Below are 27,302 nucleotides of genomic sequence, written 5' to 3' on the forward strand. Positions count from 1 at the left end.
AGTAGAGGATGAGACAATTATATAGCATTACTGACTCAATGGACATGCATTTGAGCAAACTCCAGGAGATAGTGGACATAGGAGCCTGGTGTGCTACGGTCCATGGGGTCACAAAGAGCCAGACATGACAGACACTGAACAACAATAAGAACAGTGATGTAACTCTGATTCTTTGAGTAGTTCAAAAACCATGTGGATTCAGCATTACTAAGATATGTATTTCATTGTTATTTCATTATAAAAATGAAACAATTCAAGTATCCACTTAAGTTTTATGACTGTAGCTTCCTTTGATTTAACTAATTGTTTAGCTCGAAGCAGCCTTTTGTTTTGGTTTATTTTCAAGTTACATTGTTTTATGCATTTGGGTTGTTTAAGAATAATTGTAGAATTTACACTTTTCTCCTTTCTCTTCATCATTTAGAATATTTATGTTGGAGAGAAGTTCTAGAAATATACTCATGATACTGATGGAGAATTCTGAAGTGGAAATTTATGTCTGCTTGTTTTATTAAATATCTGTGCCCTTTACCTAATTACCTTAGGTGCAAGATCTAACCAAAGACACTCAGCAATTAATGAAATTGGAAGCAATAAAATAACTCAAGGAATTTTATTAGGTGAGGCCTTAATAACATTACTTCACTCTGTCAGCAATTTTTAATGTAGCTTTTTATTTTTCATTTGATCATTTGTTAACTTTTGGTTATTTAAGGCAATATTTTTGATTTAGTACAGTGTAATAAAGAATACCTTAAAAAGTTAGGTTGGTGCTGTGTAAACCCAAATATTTATTGGATATTGCATGGGAATATTTAACTTCATAACGGCATTTGCTATAGAGTGGAAACACTATGAACTATGTTCTTTTGAATTTCCCATGTGGTCTAAAACTAACAGATTATTAGCAAATAACTTTTTAAGCATTAAAACAAAAACTGAGCCCATATATTAAGCTCCAAAGATAGGAAGAGTATATTATATTCTGTGACTAACATATAAAACTAATCATAATATTTTTCAATATCTAATTATTATCATTCTGCAAAGTATATATATATTTTTATTACTTATGCCATCAGGGCACACGAATGTTAATCAGCATGCTAGCTTGAAAAAAAAGGAAAAGAAAAAAGAAAGACATTTCTTCATTTTCTCTCCCTAACATCTACACAGTTTAGGGAATTGATCCCTGATCCCTGGCCTTATCATAAGAAAATCACAGCTGTAGTGAGGCTGTGATGAAGGCAATGTTGATTAAATATCTGCTAGCATGCCTGAGACATAATAGATGTTCAAAGACAGCAGTTCTTTCCTGTTATCAAAAAAATCTAGCATATTCCAATCCCCCTTGTTAAGTAGTTATGGAACTACAAGCATGCGTTTGTGTGAATCTGGACACATGCATGTGTGATTTGGGGTTGGGTCACTCTAGTGCTCTATCTATACGATTCCAAATTCAACCTTTAATCCAGGATGAAAAGTCAGTTAAAATAGATTTCTTTGTGTCATGCATACAGATTTTTAGGGCATTTCCTATAAATGTTTGCTTGCATTTTTTTACTGCCACAGTGATAGGATAAGAATGTTTTCATGGAGTAGATGAGGCCAATTTTCACCAAAGCATATTCGGGATTGAGGTTTTAGATGGCAGAGTCTCCATGAAGTGGCATTTAAAAGCTGAAGTTTCCAAAACTGAGTAACACATTCCTCATAAACAAGGTATTTGTGTTGTAATGATCATTAGCAATAGGTTTCAGAAAAAAGTCACAAGGTAGGGATATACCCTGGAGAGGGAAAATGCCAGTCTTTGCAGGCACTTAAAAGTACCCAGTACTTTTCAACCCAATCATTAAAATTCAGCTATTCCTGAATCAACACCGAGGGCCATTTTGACATGGAGATATTGATTAGCCAGATCTTAGTAGACGAGTCAACCAAAAGGGATTAAAGCAGGACCTGAGGGATTCACATTTACATCTCTCTAATAATCACAGGCCTAAGTTGTAACTGTGAAGATATATTAACAGTGAGATGAAATCAATTTTAGCTCTATTGAACATAATGCTGACAAAATTTTTCATTGCTTTGATTTAGAATCTGTAAACAAAATATCACAATCACAAGCATTTGGGAAAAAAAGAAAAGAAGAACCTACAAAAGACAAGCAGGAAGGCAGGAAAGACACTTGCAGACAAGTTAAAATCCAGTGACTACAATGCTCAGTAGGGTCTTCATCGGGAAGTGTAATAGTCAGCCTTTGGTCACTTAGAATAGCAACTAAGCTTTTGAGAATGTTTCAGACTTTTAAGCTAGATTCAGCTAGAAGGATTTGCTTGACATGGCTCAGTAGTTTATACATGGGAATGCTCAAAAATAGGATTTTCTTCCTTAAAAGTTTCAGAGTAAAAAGTAAAACCTTGCTCTTGTCTTGGTTATACTTTTCAATATTAATTATGTGTCTGTATCTTCACAGTTATTTAATTTAGTTATTTTTCTGGTCTTACCCATCATTTTGAAGGCTTTAAGAGTATAGAACTGGACTTATTTAAATATCAAATCTACATGTCTTCTCAATTTGTAATTTTGGTTATGTTGAGGTTTTGGTTATTTACACTAAAGCTGAATGATGACCATCTACTTTGTAAAATATAAAAAAACCAACTCAGAATTTTATGGGCATTATGATATTTTTTAAGCAGTGAATATATTTGTCTGAAATCTCATTTTTACTCAACAAATAAAGTGTTTTTTCTATATTTCACTATAGTTTCAGATATTCATGAAGACAGTACTGTACATTATTAAAATGAAATGCTAAATGAAAACATTAAAATTTTTTATGTTTCCAAATTCTCAAATGTATAAATAATCTGGAGGGGGTGAGAAAAAACATTTGATAAAGTTATACTGAATAGGTAAATCGATGCCTTGATTTTATCTAAAATTCACAGCCCCAGAATATACAGTGAAACGTCTCTAAATGGAAAGTTTCCACCATCTGGATCTTTCACAGATCTGCTCAATTTTTTTTTATGATGAATGTTTTTTGATATGAGGATGAAACAGAATCATTCTCATGGGATAGAGTACCTTGGGCCAGGATTTATGAGAGCATCAGCAAAGAATTTGTCTGCTCTGTCGTCACATACAAGTAATCGGCTGTTTCCTCTCTTGGGTTGATAACTGCACAGATTCTCATTTTCTTTATCATCCGTTTTCTCTACTCCATCAATCAACTTTGGCTGAAGGTTACTTCAGAAGCCAAGCAGGTGTCATCAAAAGACACCTTTGTGGCAGACAAGTAAGTGTCAGTGACAGTAATGTCATCCAGCTCTGTGCTGAAATGGTCAGACTCCTTGATGACGCTGTAATTTAGGGCCACGCTGTAGTTAGCTGGTTTCTCCACTGGCTTCTGCTTACAGTTGCAGAGCTTTCTGAAGGCTGCACGAAATTTCTGAGACATGAGATTGTAAATCACTGGGTTGATGGCACTGTTGAGATAAATGCAAATTCTGCAAAAGAGCAAGAACCAATTTTCTTGGAAAGGGCTGGAGAGAAATGAGTTGACAACCACAAGGGTTCTGTAGGGCATCCATAAAAGGGCAAACAGGATGACGACCACTGCCAGCATCTTGGTGACCTATGGAGAAACAGAAAAGCAGTGCAAACACAAATTAAAACAGAACAGGACCAAAGTATGAAAATAAGACGACTCCCTCTCTGACCTCTTCCAAACTTTAGTCCCAAGGCACGGACTTGGGTGAGGGCAGTTTATTTGGGAGATGAACCCAGGGAGCAGGATTAAAGGCACAGAGGACAGAGTGGACAGAGGAGAAAAAGCCAAAACAAGATGTATTTTTGACAGCTCCCACTGTGGAAAATTTTGGGTCAAGTGATATATTTGGATCACTTGTCCAGCTTGGGAGGCATTTATTCACCAACTGCCCTTTGTTGAGAGGTGCCTTATTTAAATTGCCCTGTACCTCCAGGATTCTCCTGTCTGGAAACTTCTGGGGGCTTTAGAGAGAATCTTGAGGAGGAGAAGAGGAGAGACAGCCAGAAGACCATGGATAAAGTGCAATGTTCTCTGAGAGCAGGGACCACCCACGATAGCCATGAAGTCACAGCTGAAATTGCAATCTGAGAATATGACCCGAGGCATGAGAAGTAAGCATTAGGAGACCTTGGATCCAATCCCATCTTTACTCACCTTTTCTTCAAGAGCAACACTTTACATATTTTAAAATCAGTTTTCAGTTATCTTTAGTCCCTTGCAGTGTTTGAAAAAGTTCAGCTTCCTCAGCCCAGACTTTCTAGATGTTCTGAACTTGAAAATACTTGAAATAGGAGGGACTGATGCTTCCTCCTTTAACCTCCCAGCTGCTTTTCTGAAGCCCCCACTGCCAGCCTCTAGCTTGTTCTGGCATCAAGAGAGATCCCACTGTGTAGAAATAAGGATTCCACAGCTAGATATCTGCTCCATTATTAGTATCCACTATAAATTCAGCTCCTTGTACTTAATACTGATGACAGAATCCATCTTACTCTTCTCTGTTAGAATACCTTCCTTTTCCCCACTAGTATTCCTTCTGATTCTGGGACTCTGTCTTACCCTTTAACCGTATCTTGTTCACCCCAGGCACTCCTACAAATCCTGCATTGTGGGGGTAATGCTGTCCTCTTGCTATTATTCTATAGCAGTTGTCTCCTTTCTGAGCTTTCCAAATACCATTTGCTGTAAAACTTCTAATTTTTCTCTGACTCTGTGTGACCCCATCGACTGTAGCCTGTCAGGCTCCTCTGTCCATGGAATTCTCCAGGCCAGAGTACTAGAGTGGGTAGCTGTTCCCTTCTCCAAGGGATCTTCCCAACCCAGGGATTGAACCCAGGTTTCCCACATTGCAGGCAGATTCTTTACCATCTGAACCACCAGGGAAGCCCACTTATGGACACGCATAGCCTTTATAGCTTTTTGAACCACTAATATCTTTTTTTTTTTTTTAATAGCTCCTACAACTTCTCCGCAGTGGAACCTAAGTACTATCTATCTACCCAGTCTCAAGTTACTGTGTTTCTATGGCTTCCAGGGCCATTTGATCACTTTCCTGAAGCTCTCTCTGCCCTTGAAGAATGTCCCCCAAGCCCTCCTGCTCTACCTCATGCCCTGGGTGATCACTGTTCACTGTTTTACTGACTCGGTGCAGGTAGGATAATTGTATTTTATATTTGGCTTACTGGGGCACAGAAGTTGCTCAGTAGAAAGTGATATTCCCATTGACTAATATAATACCAAGCAAAACATTCCAGAGATCCTGCCTTCTTTCAGAGATAAGGAGGATCTATTCAGACAAGAGGTTAATGGAAGCCTGCTTTTTCTTAAGCTGACATTGAAGATTAGGAGTAAATACTTTAACTGATCCTAGGAAATTAAAAGCTTAATTCAGTGATAAGTATTCTGAGCTTTGGAAGGAACCATAGTAATTATCATCTTTGTCATCATCGTCATCACTCACATCTCTGCTTTGTCCACTGCCTGGTACTTCAGGTTCTCTGACATCAGGCCACTGCTCCACACTTGCCAACATCCTTCCATGCCTTGCCAATGACTGAGCATCCTATATTTGAGCCCCTGGCTTAATTTACAGCTGGAATGCCAGCATTACATTTGAGTCTTTATAATGGTCTGTCATAAAGAAATGTAAACATGATCTTATTTAATGCTTATTAATGTGTAAGCTAGTATTTTGCATACGAAGAAATTGAGGTTTAGAGAGTCTATGTGATTGTCTAAAGACACATAGCTAGTAAAGGACAGCCATGATTCAAGCTAAGTCTGCTTAAGCCAAAGCTCATGCTCTTTTCTTTATAGTTTGCTCTCACTGTGAGACTCATTTTCATTAATGAGATTTCTACTATGTTATCCCCATATGTTGCCAAAAACATTCAACTTCTTCTAAGTATAATTCCAGCTTACTTATTGCTGCTCAATTTCTGAACTTTAAGATTAAATTGTATCTGTTTAGTTTTTCCCTACAAAATTTTCAGGTAAAACATTAAATCCACATTTAATATTTACCTACATGTTTTTACTTGATGCAAGTGTGGGAGCAACTTCCATTGTCTTAGAGGAAAGCAGTCAGTTTTTAGGTTAGCACCTCTGCCATGTGCCCCCAATGTATACTTTGGCATCACTCCCCACACTTCTTATTTCAATGAGTTATATTTGTCCACCTGTCCAATAGATGGTGAACTTTCTTCAGGACATGAGTAAAGTCTGTTCATTTCTCTTTCCTTGGGGATTTAATTTAGTATGTGACATAAGAGAGGGCTACTTAGGTGGCTCAGTAGATAAAGAATCTGCCTGCAACACAGGAGATGCCCGCAGATGTGGGTTCAATCCCTGGGTCAGGAAGATTCACTGGAGAAGGAAATGACAACTCCAGAACACTCCAAGAATACTCCAATATTCTTGCCTCAGAAATCCCAAGGACAGAAGAGCCTGGTGGGCTACAGTCCATGGGATCGCAAATAGTCGGACACGAACTGAGCTCTTGCGCGCGCACCCACCCACCCACCTACCCACACACACACACACACACACACACACACATACACACACACACGTGACATAAGACAGCCCTCAATAAATGCTGAGTAAATTCAGATATAGAAATAATTATTTCAAAATACATAAACATGATCCTTTTCTGTGTTTTAACACTTCAAAGTATTGGTAGAGAATTTTTGTAAACATTTAATTTTTTTAACATTAAAAATCCCTTTTAAATAGAGATTAGTTAATTAGTAAAATGAATCCTTAATACATTTCAGCTTTTTGCTTGAAATATATTTTTAAAAATTTTAAGGCATGTTGAATGAAACAAATACAATGATGTTTCTATGACTGACCCAGAGGAAAAAATGTCCCCAGTGGGCTGATAGAGAATACATTTAATTTCACTCAGAACTATTTTAGTCAATTCCAAATATCTCTATTTGCATTTAATCACTTTCTAAAATGTTCACAAGTGTTTTGTGTAGCCATAGCTTGGATTTCAACAGTTTCTTAATATAGGAGCAAACACCTAGAAAGGAAATGTCCTGGAGACTGTCTTTCATACCCAATTAATTTCACTGTTGGTTGTTGAAGTTTTACTTCTGCTGTGATTCTAAATAAGTGACAAAAATGCAAATTTGAAAATATCTTTGGGCCATTGTTTTTTTCTTGTGTGTATGATTTTATTTTTTTTTGATGAAACAAATGCATTTATTTTCATGAAACTGTGATTCTACTGTTCATATTCCACAATGTTCTCTCATGTGGATAGCAACAAAAATATTATATGAAGAGCAAAAAAAAAATAATAACAGTCCTGTGATTTTGGGCAATTATTTATAGTGGTTTTCTCAAAAATGCAAATGTTGAGTAGGATATATATATATTCTTTATACCTAGTTTAATTACATTTGAAAGTTTATTAATTGACCATATAGCAATAATTTAAATATGTTATTGATATAAAGAATACATGGAGTTGTCACATCATGGATCATTAAGAATTGTCTTCATATTAAAATGGGTTTAACTGGGCTCTTTGATATTTGAGAAAATATCAATATTTCCAGCTTATTTCACTGTACTACTTTTAAGTTATATTGAGTTAACAGAAGCAAATCATTTAGACATCTCCAGAGGAAACAAAAATATCTGAACTATTTCAGTCCCACTATTTAAAACATACCTACGATGCATAAGTTTATTGGCTTAGTTACTTGTCTATACATCATCTTATTTAAGTTTTTTTTTCTTTTATTAAATTTTTATATCACAGCAGGATCCTCTATGATCCACCTCCCAGAATTCTGGAAATAAAAGCAAAAATAAACAAATGGGATCTAATTAAAATTAAAAGCTTCTGTACAACAAAGAAAAATATAAGCAAGGTGAAAAGACAGCCTTCTGAATGGGAGAAAATAATAGCAAATGAAGCAACTGACAAACAACTAATCTCAAAAATATACAAGCAACTTATGCAGCTCAATTCCAGAAAAATAAATGACCCAATCAAAAAATGGGCCAAAGAACTAAATAGACATTTCTCCAAAGAAGACATACAGATGGCTAGCAAACACATGAAAAGATGCTCAACATCACTCATTATTAGAGAAATGCAAATCAAAACCACAATGAGGTACCACTTCACACCAGTCAGAATGGCTGCGATCCAAAAATCTGCAAGCAATAAATGCTGGAGAGGGTGTGGAGAAAAGGGAACCCACCTACACTGTTGGAGGGAATACAAACTAGTACAGCCACTGTGGAGAACAGTGTGGAGATTCCTTAAAAAATTGCAAATAGAACTGCCTTATGACCCAGCAATCCCACTGCTGGGCATACACACCAAGGAAACCAGAATTGAAAGAGACACATGTACCCATAATGTTCATCACAGCACTGTTTATATTAGCCAGGACATGGAAACAACCTAGATGTCCATCAGCAGATGAGTGGATAAGAAAGCTGTGGTACATATACACAATGGAGTATTACTCAGCCATTAAAAAGAATACATTTGAATCAGTTCTGATGAGATGGATGAAACCGGAGCCAATTATACAGAGTGAAGTAAGCCAGAAAGAAAAACACCAGTACAGTATACTAACACATATATACGGAATTTAGAAAGACGGCAATGATGACCCTGTATGCAAGACAGCAAAAAAGACACAGATGTGTATAGCGGACTTTTGGACTCAGAGGGAGAGGGAGAGGGTGGGATGATTTGGGAGAATGGCATTGAAACATGTGTACTATCATGTAAGAATTGAATCGCCAGTCTATGTCCGATGCAAGATACAGCATGCTTGGAGCTGGTGCACGGGGATGACCCAGAGAGATGCTATGGGGAGGGTGGTGGGAGGGGGGTTCATGTTTGGGAATGCATGTACACCCGTGGTGGATTCATTTCAATGTATGGCAAAACCAATACAGTATTATAAAGTAAAATAAAGTAAAAATAAAAATTTAATAAATGATTTTATTTTTTAATTAATTAATTTATTTTAATTGGAAGCTGATTACAATATTGTAGTGGGCCATTGTTTTTAAGCACTGATATTTTGCTGGGGAAGTGCATCGGATATGCAATGAGTTGAAAGATTACTTCTTTACAGAAGCCTCTTCCCCAGGACCTACTGGTCTTTGAGAAACAGCATGAAACAGTTTTCAGGGGGAAATGATCTTATCACATATTTTTGATTGGGAAGGAATTTATTTATCCATTTATTTCAAGAGATTCATTTGCATTCCTATTGGGTACCAGTTAATCTTCTGGCTCTAAAGGATTTGACAGTAATCCAGAGACACATTGCCAGTGGCTTCATGTATTTTACAATCTGATACAATGTGATCAATGCTAAGAGAGAGGAAAGTTTTGGTTCTGAGAGCCCCTGATCTGGATTTGGGATTGAAGATTGGTGAGTGAGGGTTTGGTGTCAGTGATAGTTAAGCCAAAGTCTGAAGGTAAAGAGAGACTGGAAAAGTGTTACTGCAGAGATTGGGTGTGTGTGACAAGCTGGAGGCATGAGATAGTGAGGCATAGCATGAGGACCAGAAGTAATTTAGTGTGCAAGTTTCAACTGCAGACCATGGAAAGCAGTGGAGTGACCTCTTTCTCTAGGAAGCTTGTAGAAACCATTACAAAACCCATCATTTTCTGTGGGGTACTTGGTGTTCCCTGTGTTAGGACAGCTGCCAAAGGAGATGCAGTGTTGAGTCCTAAAAACATTAGCTTCATGGAGCTAAGTCAATGAAGAAATAGGCAGCCATTTTTGCAGAGTATATTGAGGACCAGGAAAAGAGGTCATAAGAATCAGTTAAGTATGTTTAGCTTGAGAAGCTGCCTACAGAGATGGTTGAGGAGAGGGCGGTGGTAACAGGACGGTCTAAACTGGGCAGGCCTCTGCCCTTGGCCACCATGGTGAAGGGCTGTCTTTTTCATGTAGACCAGCTTGAAACTTTAAAATCAAGCCCTGGCTATAGATATTTTGGGCTTCCCTGGTGGCTCAGAATGCAAAGAATCCGTCTGACAATGCCGGAGACAGGGGTTTGATCCCTGGGTCAGAAAGATTCCCTGGAGAAGGGAAAGACTACCCATTCTAGTATTCTTGCCTGGAGAATCCTATGGATAGAGGAACCTGGCGGGCTGCAGTCCATGGGGTCACAACGAGTGACACGACTGAGCAACTAAGCACATATGCGTGAAACCTCCCCCATTAACCAAATAGATGTTTTACTCTTTCAACATTTAATTATATGGAATAAGTGGTATAGAGTTCTCACAAGGAAGTTTTAACTCAATCCTCAAAACCTCATTTTGCTATCTTTATAAAATCTCTAAATAAAAACTATTTCTTTTTTTCCTTTAAAAAAGAAAATAAATACTTTAAATAAATAAATACTTTCAAAAGTATTTCTTTTCTTCCTTAAAAATTTTTTTAAACAAAGATGTGAACTGGATAGGTGTCTATCTTATTGTTAAGGTTGAGAGTACAGCTCCTTGAATGGATTCAAGCTTAACTTTGCCTATGTGTGCTGCCTGTGAAAAGCCAGAGGCTAACTAGGTTCTCTATTCTAGGCTGCTGAGGAAACTTGTTTTCCTAACTACCATCTCTATGACTCTTACTACAAGTTCTAAAGCTATTAGCTAACATTCGTATCTTGCCTTTAAGAAAACAGCATTAGATTTATAGAATTGTCACAGAGTGTTCAAATACTCGACATCAAAGTTCCACTATTACTAAGACCTTACACTAGTATGGTGCATTTACTTTGTCACAATTAATGACAATCCTTACACAGAATTAGCTAACTCCATGCTTGATACAGACTTCACGCCCTTTTTTCTGTTCCAGGATCCCATGCAGTATATGTAGTCATTGCGTCTCCTCAGGTTCCTCTGGGCTGTGACCATTTCTCTAACTTTCCTTCGTTTGACGTTCTTGATAGCTTTGAGGAGCATTACTGGTGAGGCATTTTATAGAATATCCTCCAGCTCGAGTTTGGATGTTTTCCTCATGGTTGAAGTGAAGTTATGGAGTTTTTAGAGGAAGGCCACAGAGGTTAACTGCCATTCTTGACACCAATTACCAGAGGAACAGGTTACCAACTGGACTTGTGACTGATGACATTAAATTGTACATTACTTTATAGAGATATAATTTACATATAATTAAGTTGACTCACTTAAAGTGTACAATTCAAGGGTTTTGCAACCATTATCATAATCTAATTTTTGGACATTTCTATCATCCCCCAAAGAAACTCTATACCTATTAACAGTCACTCTCTACCTTCCCCCATCCATCCCAGGGACTAATATACTTTATATTTTCATAGATTTGCCTATTTGAACATCTCATATAATTGGGATCATGAAGTCTTTTGTGTCTGATTGGTGTCTTCCATTTAGCATAATGTTTTTTAAGGTTCATCCATGTTGTGGCATGTATCAGTACTTCATTTCTTTTATTGCTGAATAATATTCCATCCTATGTATATACCACATTTTATTTATCCACTTCTGATAGTTATTACTATAATGCCTAGTAAAAAGTACTAACTGGTTTTGCAGATCAGGACTCAAGAAAGCGAAAGAGCAAAGACAAAATATACACAGTTAAAACAACCCTCTTAGACTATTTTTGTAAACTTGGAGACCAACTACAAGACAGAAAAGCATGAGTAAGAGGAAATAAGTATTTTGGAGAAAAGCATTATTTATTTATGCAAATAAAAACTTTCATTTATTAGGCAAGCCTGTTTGGAGTGGGTTCAAGGGAAGATGGAAAAAATGAATAGAGGTTATAAGCATACCTTTTGAGAGTTTTTCTGGGAAAAGGAACAGAAAAGCAGAAGGGCTATCAGAGGGAGATGAAGAATCAATTTTTTTTTTTAAAGATGAGAGACATTACAGCATCTTTGTTTGCTTAGGGAACAATCCTCATGGAGAGGGGAAATTTTATGATCCAGATGGAGAAAGAAGACAATTGGAAGAGCTATGTTCTTGAATAGGGAACAAGAGTCCAGCGCAGAAGTGGTATGGTTGGCCTCGTCTCAAGTGTAGACACAAAATTACTTTTTCAATATCTGTTTTTTTTTTTTCGTTGTTGTTGTTCTTAGCTGTACTTGATCTAAATGATCAAGATCTTCCAGGGGAAAAAAATGCCACTTTCTTGTCAACACCCTAAATCCTGAGTGGAGTCCTGATAGCAGTTAATTGCTTAATTTCTTGAAATTAACAAAATACTTTCATTGCCCTTAAACCATTTTCTGTTAATGTCCCAGTGAGATCTGTCAAACAGGTGTTATTATTCCCATTTCACTGATGAATGGTAACTGAGCTCAGAGAAGCAAAGTAATAAGGTCCTACAGCTCACATATAAAAGCAAAGCTAGTTATTAAACTAAGGTCTGTTGAAAGTGACTAAGTCTCACTTTCTCCCAGATAATTACAAAAATCAACATATATGGTAAGCCTTCTAATTGCTGCAAATAATGTTTATGAAGTATTTGAAAGGATAATATTGTGAAGGACAGGGAAGCCTGGCGTGCTGCAGTCCATGGGGTCACAAAGAGTTGGATACGACTCAGCTACTGGACAAAAATGTCAGCAGGAATCAGTGGTAGCCCTGGAATTACATATGATTTTTGCCCCAAATTAGAGTGTTACATTTAGGAAGTACTGATTAGGGAAAAATTGTCATAACAAGGCAGACAAGAATCCTTCATACTAATATATTTCCTAGGGAAAAAACAAACAAGAAAATGCAAAAGTAATAAAATTACATAAAAAGTAAAATGGAAACTTCCGTCTTTTGGGGTTATAGCCCAATTAATACTATATCACTTATGAGGATCTGGTTATGTAAAATCTGAGGAAATTGTGATTAATCAAAGATTAGTTTATTAGTCCAAGAAGTCATGGGCAATTTATCAATATCTCAGAGTACTCTAGGAGATTTAGTTGAAACTCTTGTACTTATAAAGAAAAATTTTTTCTGATTTTTGATTCTGTGTATGGTTCAGAAAAACATCCTGTGCTTAGTCATGGGTCTTGCTATTATCTAGACATTCCCTCCTGGGAGATAAAGGCTGTGACACGGTCCTTCTGCATGTGAGTGAGGGACAAAGCACAGTGGGCACCTGGTATCTTGGTTTCACAGTCCACCTCTGAGCTCTGAGGAAACTGGACAGGTCACGTGACATGTTTGAACCTCACATTCTGAGCCAGTAAGTAGACAATCTGGCTTTCTCTCCAATTTGAACATTCCACGCAAATCTAGCTCATATGCTACTGATGAGACAATATTCAGACATGTTTGTGATCATTTTCACATGATTGAGTTTTGTTATTGGGGGTTATGCAGCCAGGCAAAGGGAAACAGCCCCTGGGGCATTTGTATCCCTCCATTCAGTTCCTAACCACAGTGATTGTTGATAATTATCTTAATCGCTGCATTCAGAGAGGTGATGCAGTTTCTTGAAGTATTGAAGAAATGACTAGAATTTATTTCAATATCCTGTAGCTAACTAAGAACACAATGCTTCTCTAGGCTCAAGACCCTGGCTTCTAGACCTACTGTTGTTTCTCTTCGAAAAGTTCATTATAACTGAAATATTGTTGAAGACATGGCATTCTAGAAAGATCTACAGGTGTCACTTGGAGAAGAAAGCAAATAATTGAATCCTTTTTCAGGAGTACTGTTAAGTTAAAAACTGAATCTATAGAAGTTTTAAAAAGAATGGTTAGACAAAAATTACTTAATAAAAGGCCCACTTAAACACTTAGCTGTCATTTAGTGGCAGACTATCTAAATTGCAGGGCAATTTGAAAAATCTTTCTTGGAACTGAAAAGGCAAAGTCATATAACAGGAGATGACAACCACATCAGCAAATGTATTTGAAGAATATTTACCACTTTTCTTTTATAATGAATGATTATCAAAAGCATCATAACAGGTAACTTTAACTTTTAAATAAGCTGTTTATCAGGTTGGATCTCACATTCTATAATGCTAAAGTTCTGTTTTAGGCTTCATGAACACAGTAAATCAACAACTAACTTCCGTAGGATTGTACAACAGGTTGGGAGAACACATGTCTGTGATGTAATGTGTTCATGCACAGCTAAATTATTACTGAGTAAATATTTTTTGCAAATGTTAAAATATAATTGTGGAAGTCTGTGTGGGGGTCAGTCAGTCACTTCAGTCACTCAGTCGTGTCTGCCTCTTTGTGACCCCATGAATTGCAGCACGCCAGGCCTCCCTGTCCATCACCAACTCCTGGAGTTCATTCAAACTCATGTCCATTGAGTCGGTGATGCCATCCAGCCATCTCCTCCTCTGTCGTCCCCTTATCCTCCTGACCCCAATCCCTCCCAGGATCAGAGTCTTTTCCAATGAGTCAACTCTTCGTATCAGGTGGCCAAAGTATTGGAGTTTCAGCTTTAGCATCAGTCCTTCCAAAGGTATTGGGGGGTAGGGCTCTTTAAATTAGCAAAGTGCTCTAGTTCTTGCACTTCTGGCTGGAATATTCTTATTTTCAGAAGTGTACTTCCTCTGGACACATTTGTTGGTTAATGGATATAAAAGTTAGCCTTTAATCTTCTAATGCCATTCTTTGAAGGGTAACAATACATTCTGTGTTTGGAACTTATCCACATTCTCCTGTATAGCTGCATATTAACAAAATGTTCTGTTACTGAGAATGTTTCCTTCCAGATGACCTGTGATCAATGTGATTGATGACCCTTTGCATTTAGTGACATTAATTGGCACAATGGAAGGAAAAACTTGACTAGACAATTATGCAAATCTGAATTTAGCCAAGTCTCAACATTGCTTGGGGGCCCCTTGAATTTTCCACTTTCAGCCTGTTCTGCTTTGTTTTGACTTACTGTCTTCACAGACAGTTTAAAAATGACAGTTATCCTCAATGTGGATGTTTCATATCTTGGAGTTATTTCATTGATGGGATTTAAAAATTGAATGATGGGGCCGGAGAAGGGGTTGGAATCAACTCTAAGTCAGGAAAAGTATAATAAAAGTGAATAAAGTCTGAGTGGTGATTCATGGTGGAGAGGTTGTGGACGGCCATAACCTGTGTTGTGGATTACTTGCAGATTTCTTGACAAGAAGCCACACAGGGATGCTAAGGCATAGGCTTCTTGACTCCACCTGTCAAGTACTGTATCTAAATGTTCCACTCAGAATAGTCATTCTGGTAAGAATTTTGGAGAGTTTTGGGGCTCTACTCTAATTTTAAAGGTCCATGAAAGTATTAGCAGGGGTTCCCAGTAGAGACACTGTGGTTGTCCTTGGCGATGGCTGAGGGTGGAGAAGGAGAAATTAAGTGAAAAAAAAATGGTGATACAAGACTTTTCAAATATAAATATCCAAGTGTGGTATATCCAGTGAAACTGAAGAAAAGTTTTTTCTTCAGTGTTCTATGGGTGTTGAGGACTTCCTCAGCTCCTTTAAGCAGAGCTGTTTCCTGAGTGAGATGATTGTGGGGACAGAAAACCAGAGTCTGCATCCCGGGGGTGCTGCGTGTGCCGGCAGACCCTCGAGTTGGCCCTCTGTGGGGGAGATTCGAGAGCAGCAGTGACAGTTGGTGTCACACCTCTGTGTGTAACACGATGTGGCCTTTCTGCTGTGACTCCTCCAGTTCTCCAGGATAATCACTGAGCATCACCAAATGCCAAGTGTGAGTCACCTCTTGTGGAGAATACTCAACACTCTGCACCCAGCTTTGATGTGGGATGAACCCTCAAAGCTTGTACTTTCTCTCAAGAGCAAAGATAGGGAGAGGCACGGATATAGGAAGAGTGGGAAAGAAAGGTGGAAGGTTGAGCTGTTCCAGTTAGTAGAGCCAGGGCTCAGGGCAAAACTATACCAATGCCTCTCAGGGTGAGAGAGACCTGAGTGGTTGTAAGCCTCACTTTCTGAGAATCTCTGAGAGGCTGTGTGAGGAGGGGACTGTGCAGTATTTCTTCACATATTTCAATCTGGAATGCAGAAAACTGGATGAAAATGAAAGGTATTCCAATCTAGCAAAAGAAATTGGCAGATGAAAGAGAGGAAGAGGATGAAGATGTATGAAGTGCCTGCTCTGTAGCAGGCAATGTGCTTGGCACTTTATTCACAACTGCCTTACTTTATCTACATTTTACAAAGGATAAGACTGATGCTGAGAAAAGTCATACACTAAAGAATAAAGCCACACTTTAAGGAGATGTATGTTTGACTTGAAAATCTCCTTATCCTCTTTAATATAATGCCTAGAATTTGGAGAAGAAATATTTTTTCCCTAATGTTTGAAAAAAAATAAAAACCCAAATGAATGAATGAATGAAAGTTGCTCAGTCATGTCGGACTCTTTGAGACCCCATGGACTATACAGTCCATGCAATTCTCCAGGCCAGAATACTGGAGTGGGTAGGCTTTCCCTTCTCCAGGGGATATTCCCAACCCAGGGATTGAACCCAGGTCTCTAACATTGTAGGTGGCTTCTTTAACAGCTGAGCCACAAGGGAAGCCCCAGAATACTGGAGTGGGTATCCTATCCCTTCTCCAGCGGATCTGCCCAATCCAGGAATTGAACCAGGATCTCCTGCATTGAAGGCGGATTCTTTACCAACTGAGCTATAAGGGAAGCCAAATTAAAAAAGCAAACAAAGAAACAAAAAACCCAAAACGTGTGCTTAAAGGTTGGAACTGATGAAGGCTCTATGTGCAGAAGAGCAGGGAGAATGAAAAACTAATTCTTAAGGGAACCCTCCTTCACTGTTGGTAGGATTGCAAACTGGTGTAGCCACTGTGGAAAACAGAATGGCAGTTCCTCAGAAAACTAAAAATAGTTGCCATATGATCCAGCAGTCCCAGCAATTTGGGGGCATATATCCAGAAAAGATGAAAACTCCATTTCCAAAAGATACATTTCCTCCACTCTTGCACCATTTACAATAGCCAAGACATGGAAGCAAACTAAGTGTCCAATAACACGTGAATGGATAAAGAAAATGTGGTATATAATACACAATGGAATATGACCCAGCCATGAAAAAGAATGAAACAATGCCATTTGCAGCAACATGGATGGACTTGGAGGTTATCATACTAAGTAAAGTAAGCCAAATAGAGCAAGGCAAATGCCATATGATATCACTTCTATATTATGTAGAATCTAAAATATGATACAAATGAACTTATTTATGAAACAGAAATACACTCACAGACATAAAGAACAAATTTACAGTTACCAAAGTGTTGGGGAGGAATAAATTAGTAGTTTGGGATTAGCAGATATAAACTATTATATACAAAATAGATAAAGAGCAAGATCCACTGTACAGCACAGAGAACTATATTCTCTATCTGATAATGAGCCATAGTGGAATAGAATATGAAAAAGAATGTATATGTTCTTCAATATACATATTTTTATATATCAGAATCACTCTGCTATACACCAGAAACTAACACAACATTGTAAATCAGCTATACTTCAACTTTAAAAAAGAGCCCAGATAAGGTTAAAAAAAAACCAAAAACCCCCAAAACTAATTCTCAGTGCTATCCAGGGTTTATCAGCACTTAACAAAGATATTCCTATTCACACTGTGATACCAAGTCCTGATGGAACATAGTTTTGGAATGCTTCTGATTTCTTAGCTCTTCTGCTAAGAGTAGAAAGCAGCTGTGTGCTAGGTAACCTTTGCAAAGCTGCAAAGCTTGCCACAGTACTAGCAACTATTGTAGGGGGAGGTTTGGGTATTGATAACTGTACATGAGGAAAAGCAGGCTTCCCTCCTGTTGCTTGGATGTTTTCTTGCTCACAGGAGGTGGGTATTTGGAAACATGCTGGGAAGGGAAGAACTCAGCTGGCACAATTGGGATTCAAATTATAATGACATCTCAATTTAGAAAATAAAATGTCAGTGAATTCTTTTATGAGCCATGCTTGAACAATGCACCAGCTCATCTGCCATGGGTTGAGTGTCCTATTTGGTCTTTTCTGAGTGTTTTCTCTTCCAGGTAAATTACTGGTGAATGGCTAAGCATGTGGAAAAGCTTATCTTAATAAGTCTTACTTTGGTTTCCTTACCTTGTGCCAAGGGTGTGTTTAAGAGACCTTAGAAATTCTGCATGAGGCATCTTGGCTGGGTCTGAGCTGGAAATCCAGTTATGGGCTATCTCACTTCTATGAAGATATCGATCCTTTCTAAAGAAGAGATTCCCAGTCTTATTTCTCTCCTGCTTCTCTGGCCCCATATGGGTGACACTGTAGACTGTAATACAGACAAGTGATCCCTCAGCTGCTCACCCGGCAGGGATGGGAAATCAATGAGAATGTCTTAAAATGTAAAGTGTGCGTGATGGAGGGGAAGAGAGGTGGTCTCTAAACAGCAACAAAGCTCTCAGGGCTGCCAAACTTTGAGTGGGCATTTCGTTGTCTTGTTCTAAAGGTCTTGGACGAAGTCCCTGATTACAGGGCGGACAGCATCTGAAAGGCAGCCAACTCTCTACCTGTTTTTCTCCCTGGAGAGACAGCCCGCACCAGGCTTGGGCCCCTCCGGAGTTACAGAGTTACTTACCGAGCCATCCCAGCAGCGCCCACAGCGACAGCCAAAGCGGGGGAGGTCGAGCTATCAATTCAGCGTTTTCATTGACTCTAACTTTCTGATGTTAAGCATGGAACTTAGAGTGAGAATCAGAAGATATGGTTTGAAATTTTAGCTTCACTCGTCATTACCATTCAAAGCTTTCTGAGCCTTGGTGTCTGCATGTAATATAAGACAATGTATGTTTGAAGATTAATTGCAAGGAGGTCATGGAAACATGTTGTAACATATACTATACCTTCCTAACATAAGGGGATGTTGTATTCCTTATCCTAACTTGAAATCTGCATCCTTGGTGAGGGTTGCTAGCTTTATCACCAAGTGTTAACCTAACTTGACCTTCCCAGGTGGCCAAGTGGTAAAGAACTTGCCTGCCAAGCAGGAGACACAGATTTGATCCCTGGGTCAGGAAGATCCCCTGGAGGAGGAAATGGCAACCTGCTGGAGTATTCTTGCTTGAAGAATCTCATGGACAGAGGAGCCTGGCAGGCTATAGTCCATGGAGTCACAAAGAATTGGACATGACTTAGCAACTTAAAAATAACAGCAGGTACCCTAGCTGAATGGAGCCACTTTACATTTACCTGCTTTTTGTCTATTTGACTAGAAACCCAAATGAATCTACAAAGCCCATGAGGCAAACCATGGCATACTGGCCCTGTGCTCTGAGGCCCATGCTTTGGCCACAGATTATTACGTCTTTAGAGTCCTTTTTCAATGATATCGCCCAGGAAGTGCTGGTATAGTGGTTAAGAGAACAGGTTACGAAGCCAGATGTAGCTGGATTCTGATTGTAGTTCTGCCTCTTTCTAACTGTGGGGCCCCGAGCAAGACATCCCAGGCTTCTAAGCCTCAGTTTATTCAACTGTGAAATGGAAGTAAGTATAAAGAATGAATGAAATAATTTACATAAAGGACCAGCAGTCCTCAAGAAACAACAACTAATTTTATAATTAGAGTGGTGAGATTTCCCATGTCTTAAGCATAATGCAGGGGGGCTTTATTGAGTTATTTTATAGTATTTATGAGGTAGGTATTCCCTCTATAGATGAAGAGACAGAGATCCAGAGAAGTTAATATTTTTAGAGTGAGTGGTTGGTACTAACCCTTCCCTAAGTCACTTCCATCTCTCCTTGTCTATTTCCTCTGGACTAATAACCGCATTCTGAAAGGATTCTGTTGTTTCATCTGGTTGTTTATTATAAACTAAACAAATAACCTCCTTAGAATGATGATGGCTCCTTGAGCATTGCTGTTCTACCCTACATGCAAAGAACAACACAAAGGTCTCTACCTGGTAAGCACAATAAATGTTCAGGAAAGAAACGACTATATAAATAAAGAAAAAAAATCCCTAATGCTATTCCACATGGAATCCATGGAGTTCCACATGGTTGGTTGATACTTCTAGCCCTAATCGCAAATGTCATTCTTATTTTGGACTTTTTTCTTTCCTGGTCCACAAGGTCTTGATGGTGGGAATAACGTGAGTACGTATTTTTATCTCTAGGTCATCAAGCAAGGTTTAGCATTAAAAAAAAAATCGCTTGAAATTAAAAACTAAAATCAGTGCGTAAAGATTCAGTGTCCAAGAGATAGATGATAGGTCAGACTGGAATTATGCTGAAGAAAAATTTCTGGGGAATAGTCTGTAGAAATAAAGAAATGTTGGATATGTGGTTATGAAGTACTTAGGAAATGTAAAGAGCTAAAGAGATGCTAACTCAGTATGATTCATGCTGAGTTCATTTCCCATTAGTGGATGTTGATTGATACTCTGCTAATGTGCACCAAAGTAAGGTGAAGTGTGCCTCCAAAAGATATAAATCTCATTTTGACAGCCATTCTTGTTCTGTCTTACCTCCTGCTGTCAAAGTTAGTCATCTGTGGTTTCTCTGTCACTTATGAAACTGTAGAAAACTGTTTCTTTAGCTGTCATTCTGCGTCTTAACTTTGCATGTTTAGAGCCTATTGAAATCAAAGATTCTCCCATGGAACAGACTCAGCAAGTTCTTTAAGGGGATACAGAGTCAAGATGAAGGAGGAAATATGCTAACTGTTAACTTAGCCTGTCTGTGATAAGCTTGAACTTTTTCAGCTTTGAGTAATTTTGTGGAATTCAAACATACTTAGGTACTAAGTATCTATCACTTGTTTTTCAACATCTGCCATTTTCCAGTGCCTATACTAGGTATACAGGGGCTTTTCCGGTGGGTTAGTGGAAAAGAATCCACCTGCAATGCAGGAGATGCAGGACACACAGGTTCGATCCCTGGGTCAGGAAGATCCCCTGGAGTAGGGCACGGCAACCCATTCCAGTATTCTTGCCTGGAGAATCCCATACACAGAAGAGCCTGGTGGGCTACAGTCCATAGGGTCACAAAGAGTCAGACAAGACTGACATCACTTAGCATGCTTACTAAGTATATTATAGTTTTAAAGATAAACTTTTAAATAGGAATAGTTTAGGGGTCAGCAATCTTTTACTATAAAGGGCAAGAGAGTAAGCGTTTTAGCCTTTTTGGGCCATATAGTCTCTGTCTCAGCTGCTTAACCTTACTATTGTAACACAAAAGCAGCCATAAACAGCACCTAAATGACCAGCACTGCTGTGTTTCATTAAAACTTTATTTAGAAAAGCAAGCAGCAGAACTAGATTTGGCACTTGACTGTAGTTTGCCTAGCAACTGGAAAGTTGAACACTTGAAATAAAACAACAAATGGCATATGGCCTATTTCAAATTATTATTGTAATTTATGACTAATTTTTTTAAGCTCTTCATCTAATTATTGAGGAGCTTTGAGAAATATTAACCAGATAATGCTGGCTCTCAGCTCATGAACCAAAGATTTAATTTAATATTTGATGTCTCTTATGACAAAGGTCCATATAGTCAAAGCTATGATTTTTCCAATAGTCATGTATGGATGTGAAAGTTGGACCATGAAGAAGGTTGAGTGCCAAAGAATTGATGTTTTTGAATTGTGGTTGGAGAAGACTCTTGAGAGTCCCTTGGACTGCAAGGAGATCCAACCAGTCCATCCTGGAGAAAATCAACCCTGAATATTCATTGGAAAGACTGATGCTGAAGCTAAAGCTCCAATACTTTAGCCACGTGATGTGAAGAGATAACTCATTGAAAAGACCCTGATGCTGGGGAACACTGAGGGCAGGAGGAGAAGGGGGTGACAGAGGATGAGATGGTTGGATGGCATCAGTGATTCAATGGACATGAGTCTGAGCTAACTTGAGATGGTGAAGGACAGGGAAGCGTGTGCTACTGTTCATGGAGTCTTGAAGAGTAATACACGACTTAGTAACAGGACAACAACAGAGTCATGGTTAGCACTACCTCTCTAAAAAAATATCACCTAGAAAATGTAATGTTAACACTGTATTTTGGGGACTTCCCTCTTGGTCAAGTGGCTAAGACTCCACACTCCCAACACAAGGGTTCCTGGTTTGTTCTCTGGTCAGGGAACTAGATCCCACATGCCTTAAGGAAGTTAGAAGATCCTACTTGCTGCAGCTAAGACCTGGTGCAGCCAAATAAATAAATAAAAGTAAGCATTAACTCTCCCCTCCACCCCAAAAAACACTGCACTTTCAATCATCCTGGGAGTTACTTTTCCAGAAGATATGCACTCTCATGGGTGACTAAGTCAGGAGTGCTGTAGAAACCATCACAGGAGCCAGCTGGAGAAGGTGCGTCCACACATTGATTAGTAGTTGGCCCTCCTGCCCCTGAGCAAGCCAGTCCTTTGGTTCTTATACAAAACTCCTAATTTACTAATGCCAAAGACTCCTCTTTTACAGCAGTTTCTCTGTGTTGGTGTTTGGCCCCTCTGTTACCAACTGTTAGACGTTGGGCCCTATTGACGCTATTTATGACTCTCAGTTTTCTTTTCAGTGAAATGATGAAAAAAATTTTTTACCTAACTCCTAGGGTTTTTGTGTGACTACATGACACAATGTATATCAAGTGCTAATGCTAGTGACTGGGACATAGCAAATGCTAGAAAAGCAAAAGCTGTTTTTAAAACTAATACAGAAAACATTCCTTACTATGCATCGTCTTGTTCTGTCAGGAAGCCTTTAACAGGAGGCTTTGTGTGTGCTGTTTTGGATCTGTCAGGAATCCTCTGTTCCTTATTAATTCCTGAATATTCTGGAATTAAGAGGAGAGGCAAGCCTCTCCCGGGGGCTGAGGAATCCAGGCATTTCCTTCGTTAATTTTTCAGTACGGTGATAAGTACCCTCTTCCTTCTTATGAACCATACAGTAAAAGTGATTGTTTACAACTCTCTCTCTCTTTAATATGGATCACCTATGTTTTGTAAGTCTGGAATTTTAATCTTTATCTTTGCTGAGAATAACTACCTTGTAAGACAGTATATATGCCCACACCATGTTGATTAAAACACCTTTGCTCCATCAGAGCTTTGGTCTCCATGTCTTTCTTTCTTTCTTTCCCTTTCTCTCTCTCTCTCTCTCTCAGGCGACTTCTTTGGAATGCAGAGGCCCTCTGGGTTCACTTTCCTGCCCAGGCTTCTAAGACCCTCTGGTGAAGGCATGCCTTCACCCTCTAAAGAGGGCGCCTGAGGCCTTTGTGAACAGAGCAAGCCCCATGTCAGGGACTTTACTGGTTTTCTGCATAAACCAAGGAATATCAGCCTCGTTCTCTCTCCTTTACTTTCTTATCGTGGACTCCGGACCACCAGGTTCTGGTCCATTAAAGGACCTCAACACTGTTCTAAGTGCTTCATTTACATATTAGCTCTTTTGATCTTGACAATAGTATTACGAGGAAGGTACTCTCATCTCCCTTGTGGCTCAGAAGATAAAGAATCTGCCTACAATGTGGGAGACCTGGGTTTGATCCCTATATCTGGAAGATTCCCTGGGGAAGGGAATGGCACCCCACTCCAGTATTCTTGCCTGGAGAATGCCATGGACAGAGGAGCCTGGTGGCTACAGACCATGGGATCACAAAGAGCTGGATATAACTGAGCGACTAACATTTTCTTTCTCTCACATACCACTTACCAGCGGAACACTGGGCTTTGATTCAGGCATTTTGTCCCAATCCTCCTTTTAACCACTCTGGCTGCCACCAAAAAGATGGAAGTCTCTTATTCTGTCCCTAAAAAAGGCAACGGTTTCTTCTACCCTAATTGAGAAGGACAAGTAGAGATTGTTATACTTTCTTTTAAAAAAAATGAAGAGGGCTAACACTATTTGAACACAGAAATGTTAATTACAAATCTCCCTCAATCAGTGACCTACCTAGAGGTCTTTATTTCCACCGTTGATACATATTTCAATTCTGAATTAGAACATAGAATACATTTCCTTTTTGGAATAAGTGTTTTACAAGTTTATGAAATATAATTAAATAGTATCACTAATGCTATACTTCCTGTGCATAAAAGCCAAATGACTAATGTAGGCCAGCTTGTTTGAACATTTCATCGCTGGGAAAAAACCCGGTGTTTCAGGCATTGATTTACAAATGACATTGACTAATGCCTGCATATAGAATCAAAACAACACTACACTCTAAAAATGGTCTATTTATTTGATTCCTCTGATTGTCCTATTTAAAGTCATACCCCTCCTATTTCAGCATTTCATATTCTCCTTATCTGCTTAATTTTTCTCTACATTCTGATATATCACAATCCGATGTACTATGTGCATTTATTTATTTATATACTAAGCAAGTAAGCGAAGTCGCTCAGTCATGTCCGATTCTTTGCAATCCCAAGGACTGTCACCTACCAGGCTCCTCCGTCCATGGAATTTTCCAGGCAAGAGTACTGGAATGGGTTGCCATTTCCTTCTCCAGGGGATCTTCCCAACCCAGGGATTGAACCTGGGCCTCCCACATTGCAGGCAGACATTTTACCATCTGAGCCACCAGGGAAGCCCTATTTATATACTAAGTGTATTTATTCCCTGATTCTAACCCCACTCCCTAGATGTAAGGTCTGTGGGTCTGCTGTAAAAGAGAAGTCTTTGACCTTAGTAAATTAGTTGTCTTATTTACTCATCACATTCTAAAGGTCTAAACAGTGTTTAGAACACTCAATCAGGTATTCAACAAATTTTACCTATCGATAATTTTACTTATCAGAAAGGTTAATAAACCACTACCTAGGCAAGTGGGACAGACTACTTGCCTGGTTACATTGTGGGAAGGAAGATACGACAAGTGGCCTGGGGGCATGATACCAATTGAAGAATCTAAGGTAGCATTGAAGGCGGGAGGAGAAGGGGACAACAGAGGATGAGATGGTTGGATGGCATAACCGACTCAATGGGCATGAGTTTGTGTAAACTCTGGGAGTTGGTGATGGACAGGGAGGCCTGGTGTGCTGCAGTCCATGTGGTTGCAAAGAGTCACACACGACTAAGTGACGGAACTGAACCCGAACTGAAGGTAGCATTATATACAGTGACTCTGGACCTTAAGTGGGGAGGCTCTGAGGAGGGTTGTAAGAATCTCTTGGAATTTTTAGAACCCTCCAGGCTCCTGGAGAGCTGGTAAAGTTGCCTTCCCATTAGAATTTGTGTTGGGATATGCTTCTGCTATTGAAGGGAGAATGTCCTGCTTTTTAGGGGTTTTGAAACCCAGCAGCACACTATGAGGCTCCTGGGCACAAAAGTCTTTCTGGGTCCCCATTTCTTGTTTTCAGGAAAAGGGTTTCATCTAGCCTCCATGATCTTCCTTGAGTTCCTACAGGCAGGTTCAAACAGGTGCTAATCAGGGAAGGAAGGAGATGCAGAGACAGAGAGGAGCACACAAGAAACAGTAGTGCAGCCTTGGGGCAGGGTCTTGGTTCCCCATCAAGGGATACACATAACAATATCTTTGAGCAGTTTTGAAGATATTAAAACTACTACCAGGTGAAAGAAGTTAACTGTATGCTGTCCACAAGCACACAGACCCCCGACCAGTTGGAACCCCCCAAAAATAAAGCAATTTTTTTCTGTGTGTGAAGTTGCTTCAGTTGTATCCAACTCTTTGCAACCCTATAGACCAGAGCCCATGAGGCTCCTCTGTCCATGGGATTCTCCAAGCAAGAATACTGGAGTGGGTTGCCATTCCCTTCTCTAGGGGATCTTCTCAACCCAGGGAGTAAACCTGCTTCTCTTACATCCTGCATTAGCAGGCAGGTTCTTTACCATTAGCACCACCTTACCCAAAAGTCTGTCTCTGAGACTCAAATTGGTACAGGCTGAATTTTGGCTACCGACTTGGAGTGGAAAAAAGGTTGATAAATTTGCAATACATTACTAAGATATCCTGGCTTTTCTGGTGGCTCAGTGGTAAAAAAAAAAAGTCTGCCTGGCATTGCAGGAGACATAGGAGACATGGGTTCAATCCCTGGGTTGGGAAGATCCCCTGGAGGAGGGCATGGCAACCCATTCCAGTACAGCGGAGCCTGGTGGGCTATAGACCATTGGGTTGCAAAGAGTTGGACAGAACTGAAGTGAATGAGCGCACGCATTAAAATATAATATGTTGGAATCTTTATGATGATGATGGTAAACATGGAACCTATGTGAAATATAGCCTAGTTAGTACATAGGGTAATCACTCCTTATTACAGAGGCTTATGTGCACACTACTTCCCCTGGCACTACTACATAACTGTGTAACAAGATGTGTTACTTCTAAAAGCAGAAACTTCCATTTCTCTTTAGGGAAAATGGTTTTGTGAATTTTAGCCTTGCTAATCACCATGATTCATTTTCATGATAAAATTATTGGTGTTTTTGAAAGAATCCTTTATATTTCTCCATGTTACTAAATAACTTTACTCTATCCCTAATATGTGGGGCTTCCCTGGTGTCTCAGCTGTAGAGAATCCACCTGCCAAAGCAGGTGACATAGGCTCAGTCCCTGGGTCAGGAAGATCCCCTGGAGAAGGAAATGGCAACCCACTCCAGTATTCTTGCCTGGGAAATCCCATGGACAGAGAAACCTGCCAGGCTACAGCCCACGGGGTTGCAAAACAGTCAGAGATGATTTAGAGACTAAATAACAACAACTATCCTTAATAATGGGATTGTATTGGGTCAGTTTAGCTGAGGCAGGAAGGTGGCCGTATTGAATAGAATCCTAATAGCTTTGCTCTGTAACTCCTTGAAAAAAGATAGTAGCAGCATCTGAAAGTGAGTCTACATTTGCAAAACTTAAAGGGCCACAAAGAGTTTCTTAATGGCCATTAAAAATTATTTGAGAAGATAATTCATGCCATCTCAGCCTAGAAATGTCTCTCTTTTGAATAAGTTTAATAGGATTGTGAGGTTTTTCTCTTTGTGTATGCCTTAGTCTTCATGATTTTAAAAAAAGTCCCAGAGTGCTTTTTCTATTTGTGGTTTATGCATGGATAATTATCTATTTTAAAGCATGTTTAGAAGGGGACCATAAGTCTGATGTGATTTAACAACCTCTTTTAATTAATTTTTCTGAGGATTTGGGTGGAGTTGGGGAGGAGCCAGCAACTGAAGCTTTTATTCATTAGCTTAAAAGCCATGGTGAATAACAGCAGTTCCCACCTGTCTGAATTTGGGTCTGCATTGGATTTTGAGTGGCTGGCACA

The 27,302-nt window shown here is 39.1% G+C and overlaps 1 protein-coding gene across 1 annotated transcript in view; it reads right to left on the reverse strand.

The window, feature by feature from the left end:
* Positions 1-3,122: 3,122 nt before the first annotated feature.
* TRHR (thyrotropin releasing hormone receptor) overlaps positions 3,123-27,302 on the reverse strand; it is a 46,751-nt gene continuing 22,571 nt past the window's right edge. The window contains exon 3 of the mRNA XM_069600817.1: positions 3,123-3,643. Coding sequence (XP_069456918.1) covers positions 3,236-3,643 — 408 coding nt within the window. The 3' untranslated portion in view covers positions 3,123-3,235. The remainder of the gene's footprint in view (positions 3,644-27,302) is intronic.

Source organism: Ovis canadensis, chromosome 9 (genome assembly GCF_042477335.2).
Source record: "Ovis canadensis isolate MfBH-ARS-UI-01 breed Bighorn chromosome 9, ARS-UI_OviCan_v2, whole genome shotgun sequence".
Classification (NCBI taxonomy): domain Eukaryota; kingdom Metazoa; phylum Chordata; class Mammalia; order Artiodactyla; family Bovidae; genus Ovis; species Ovis canadensis.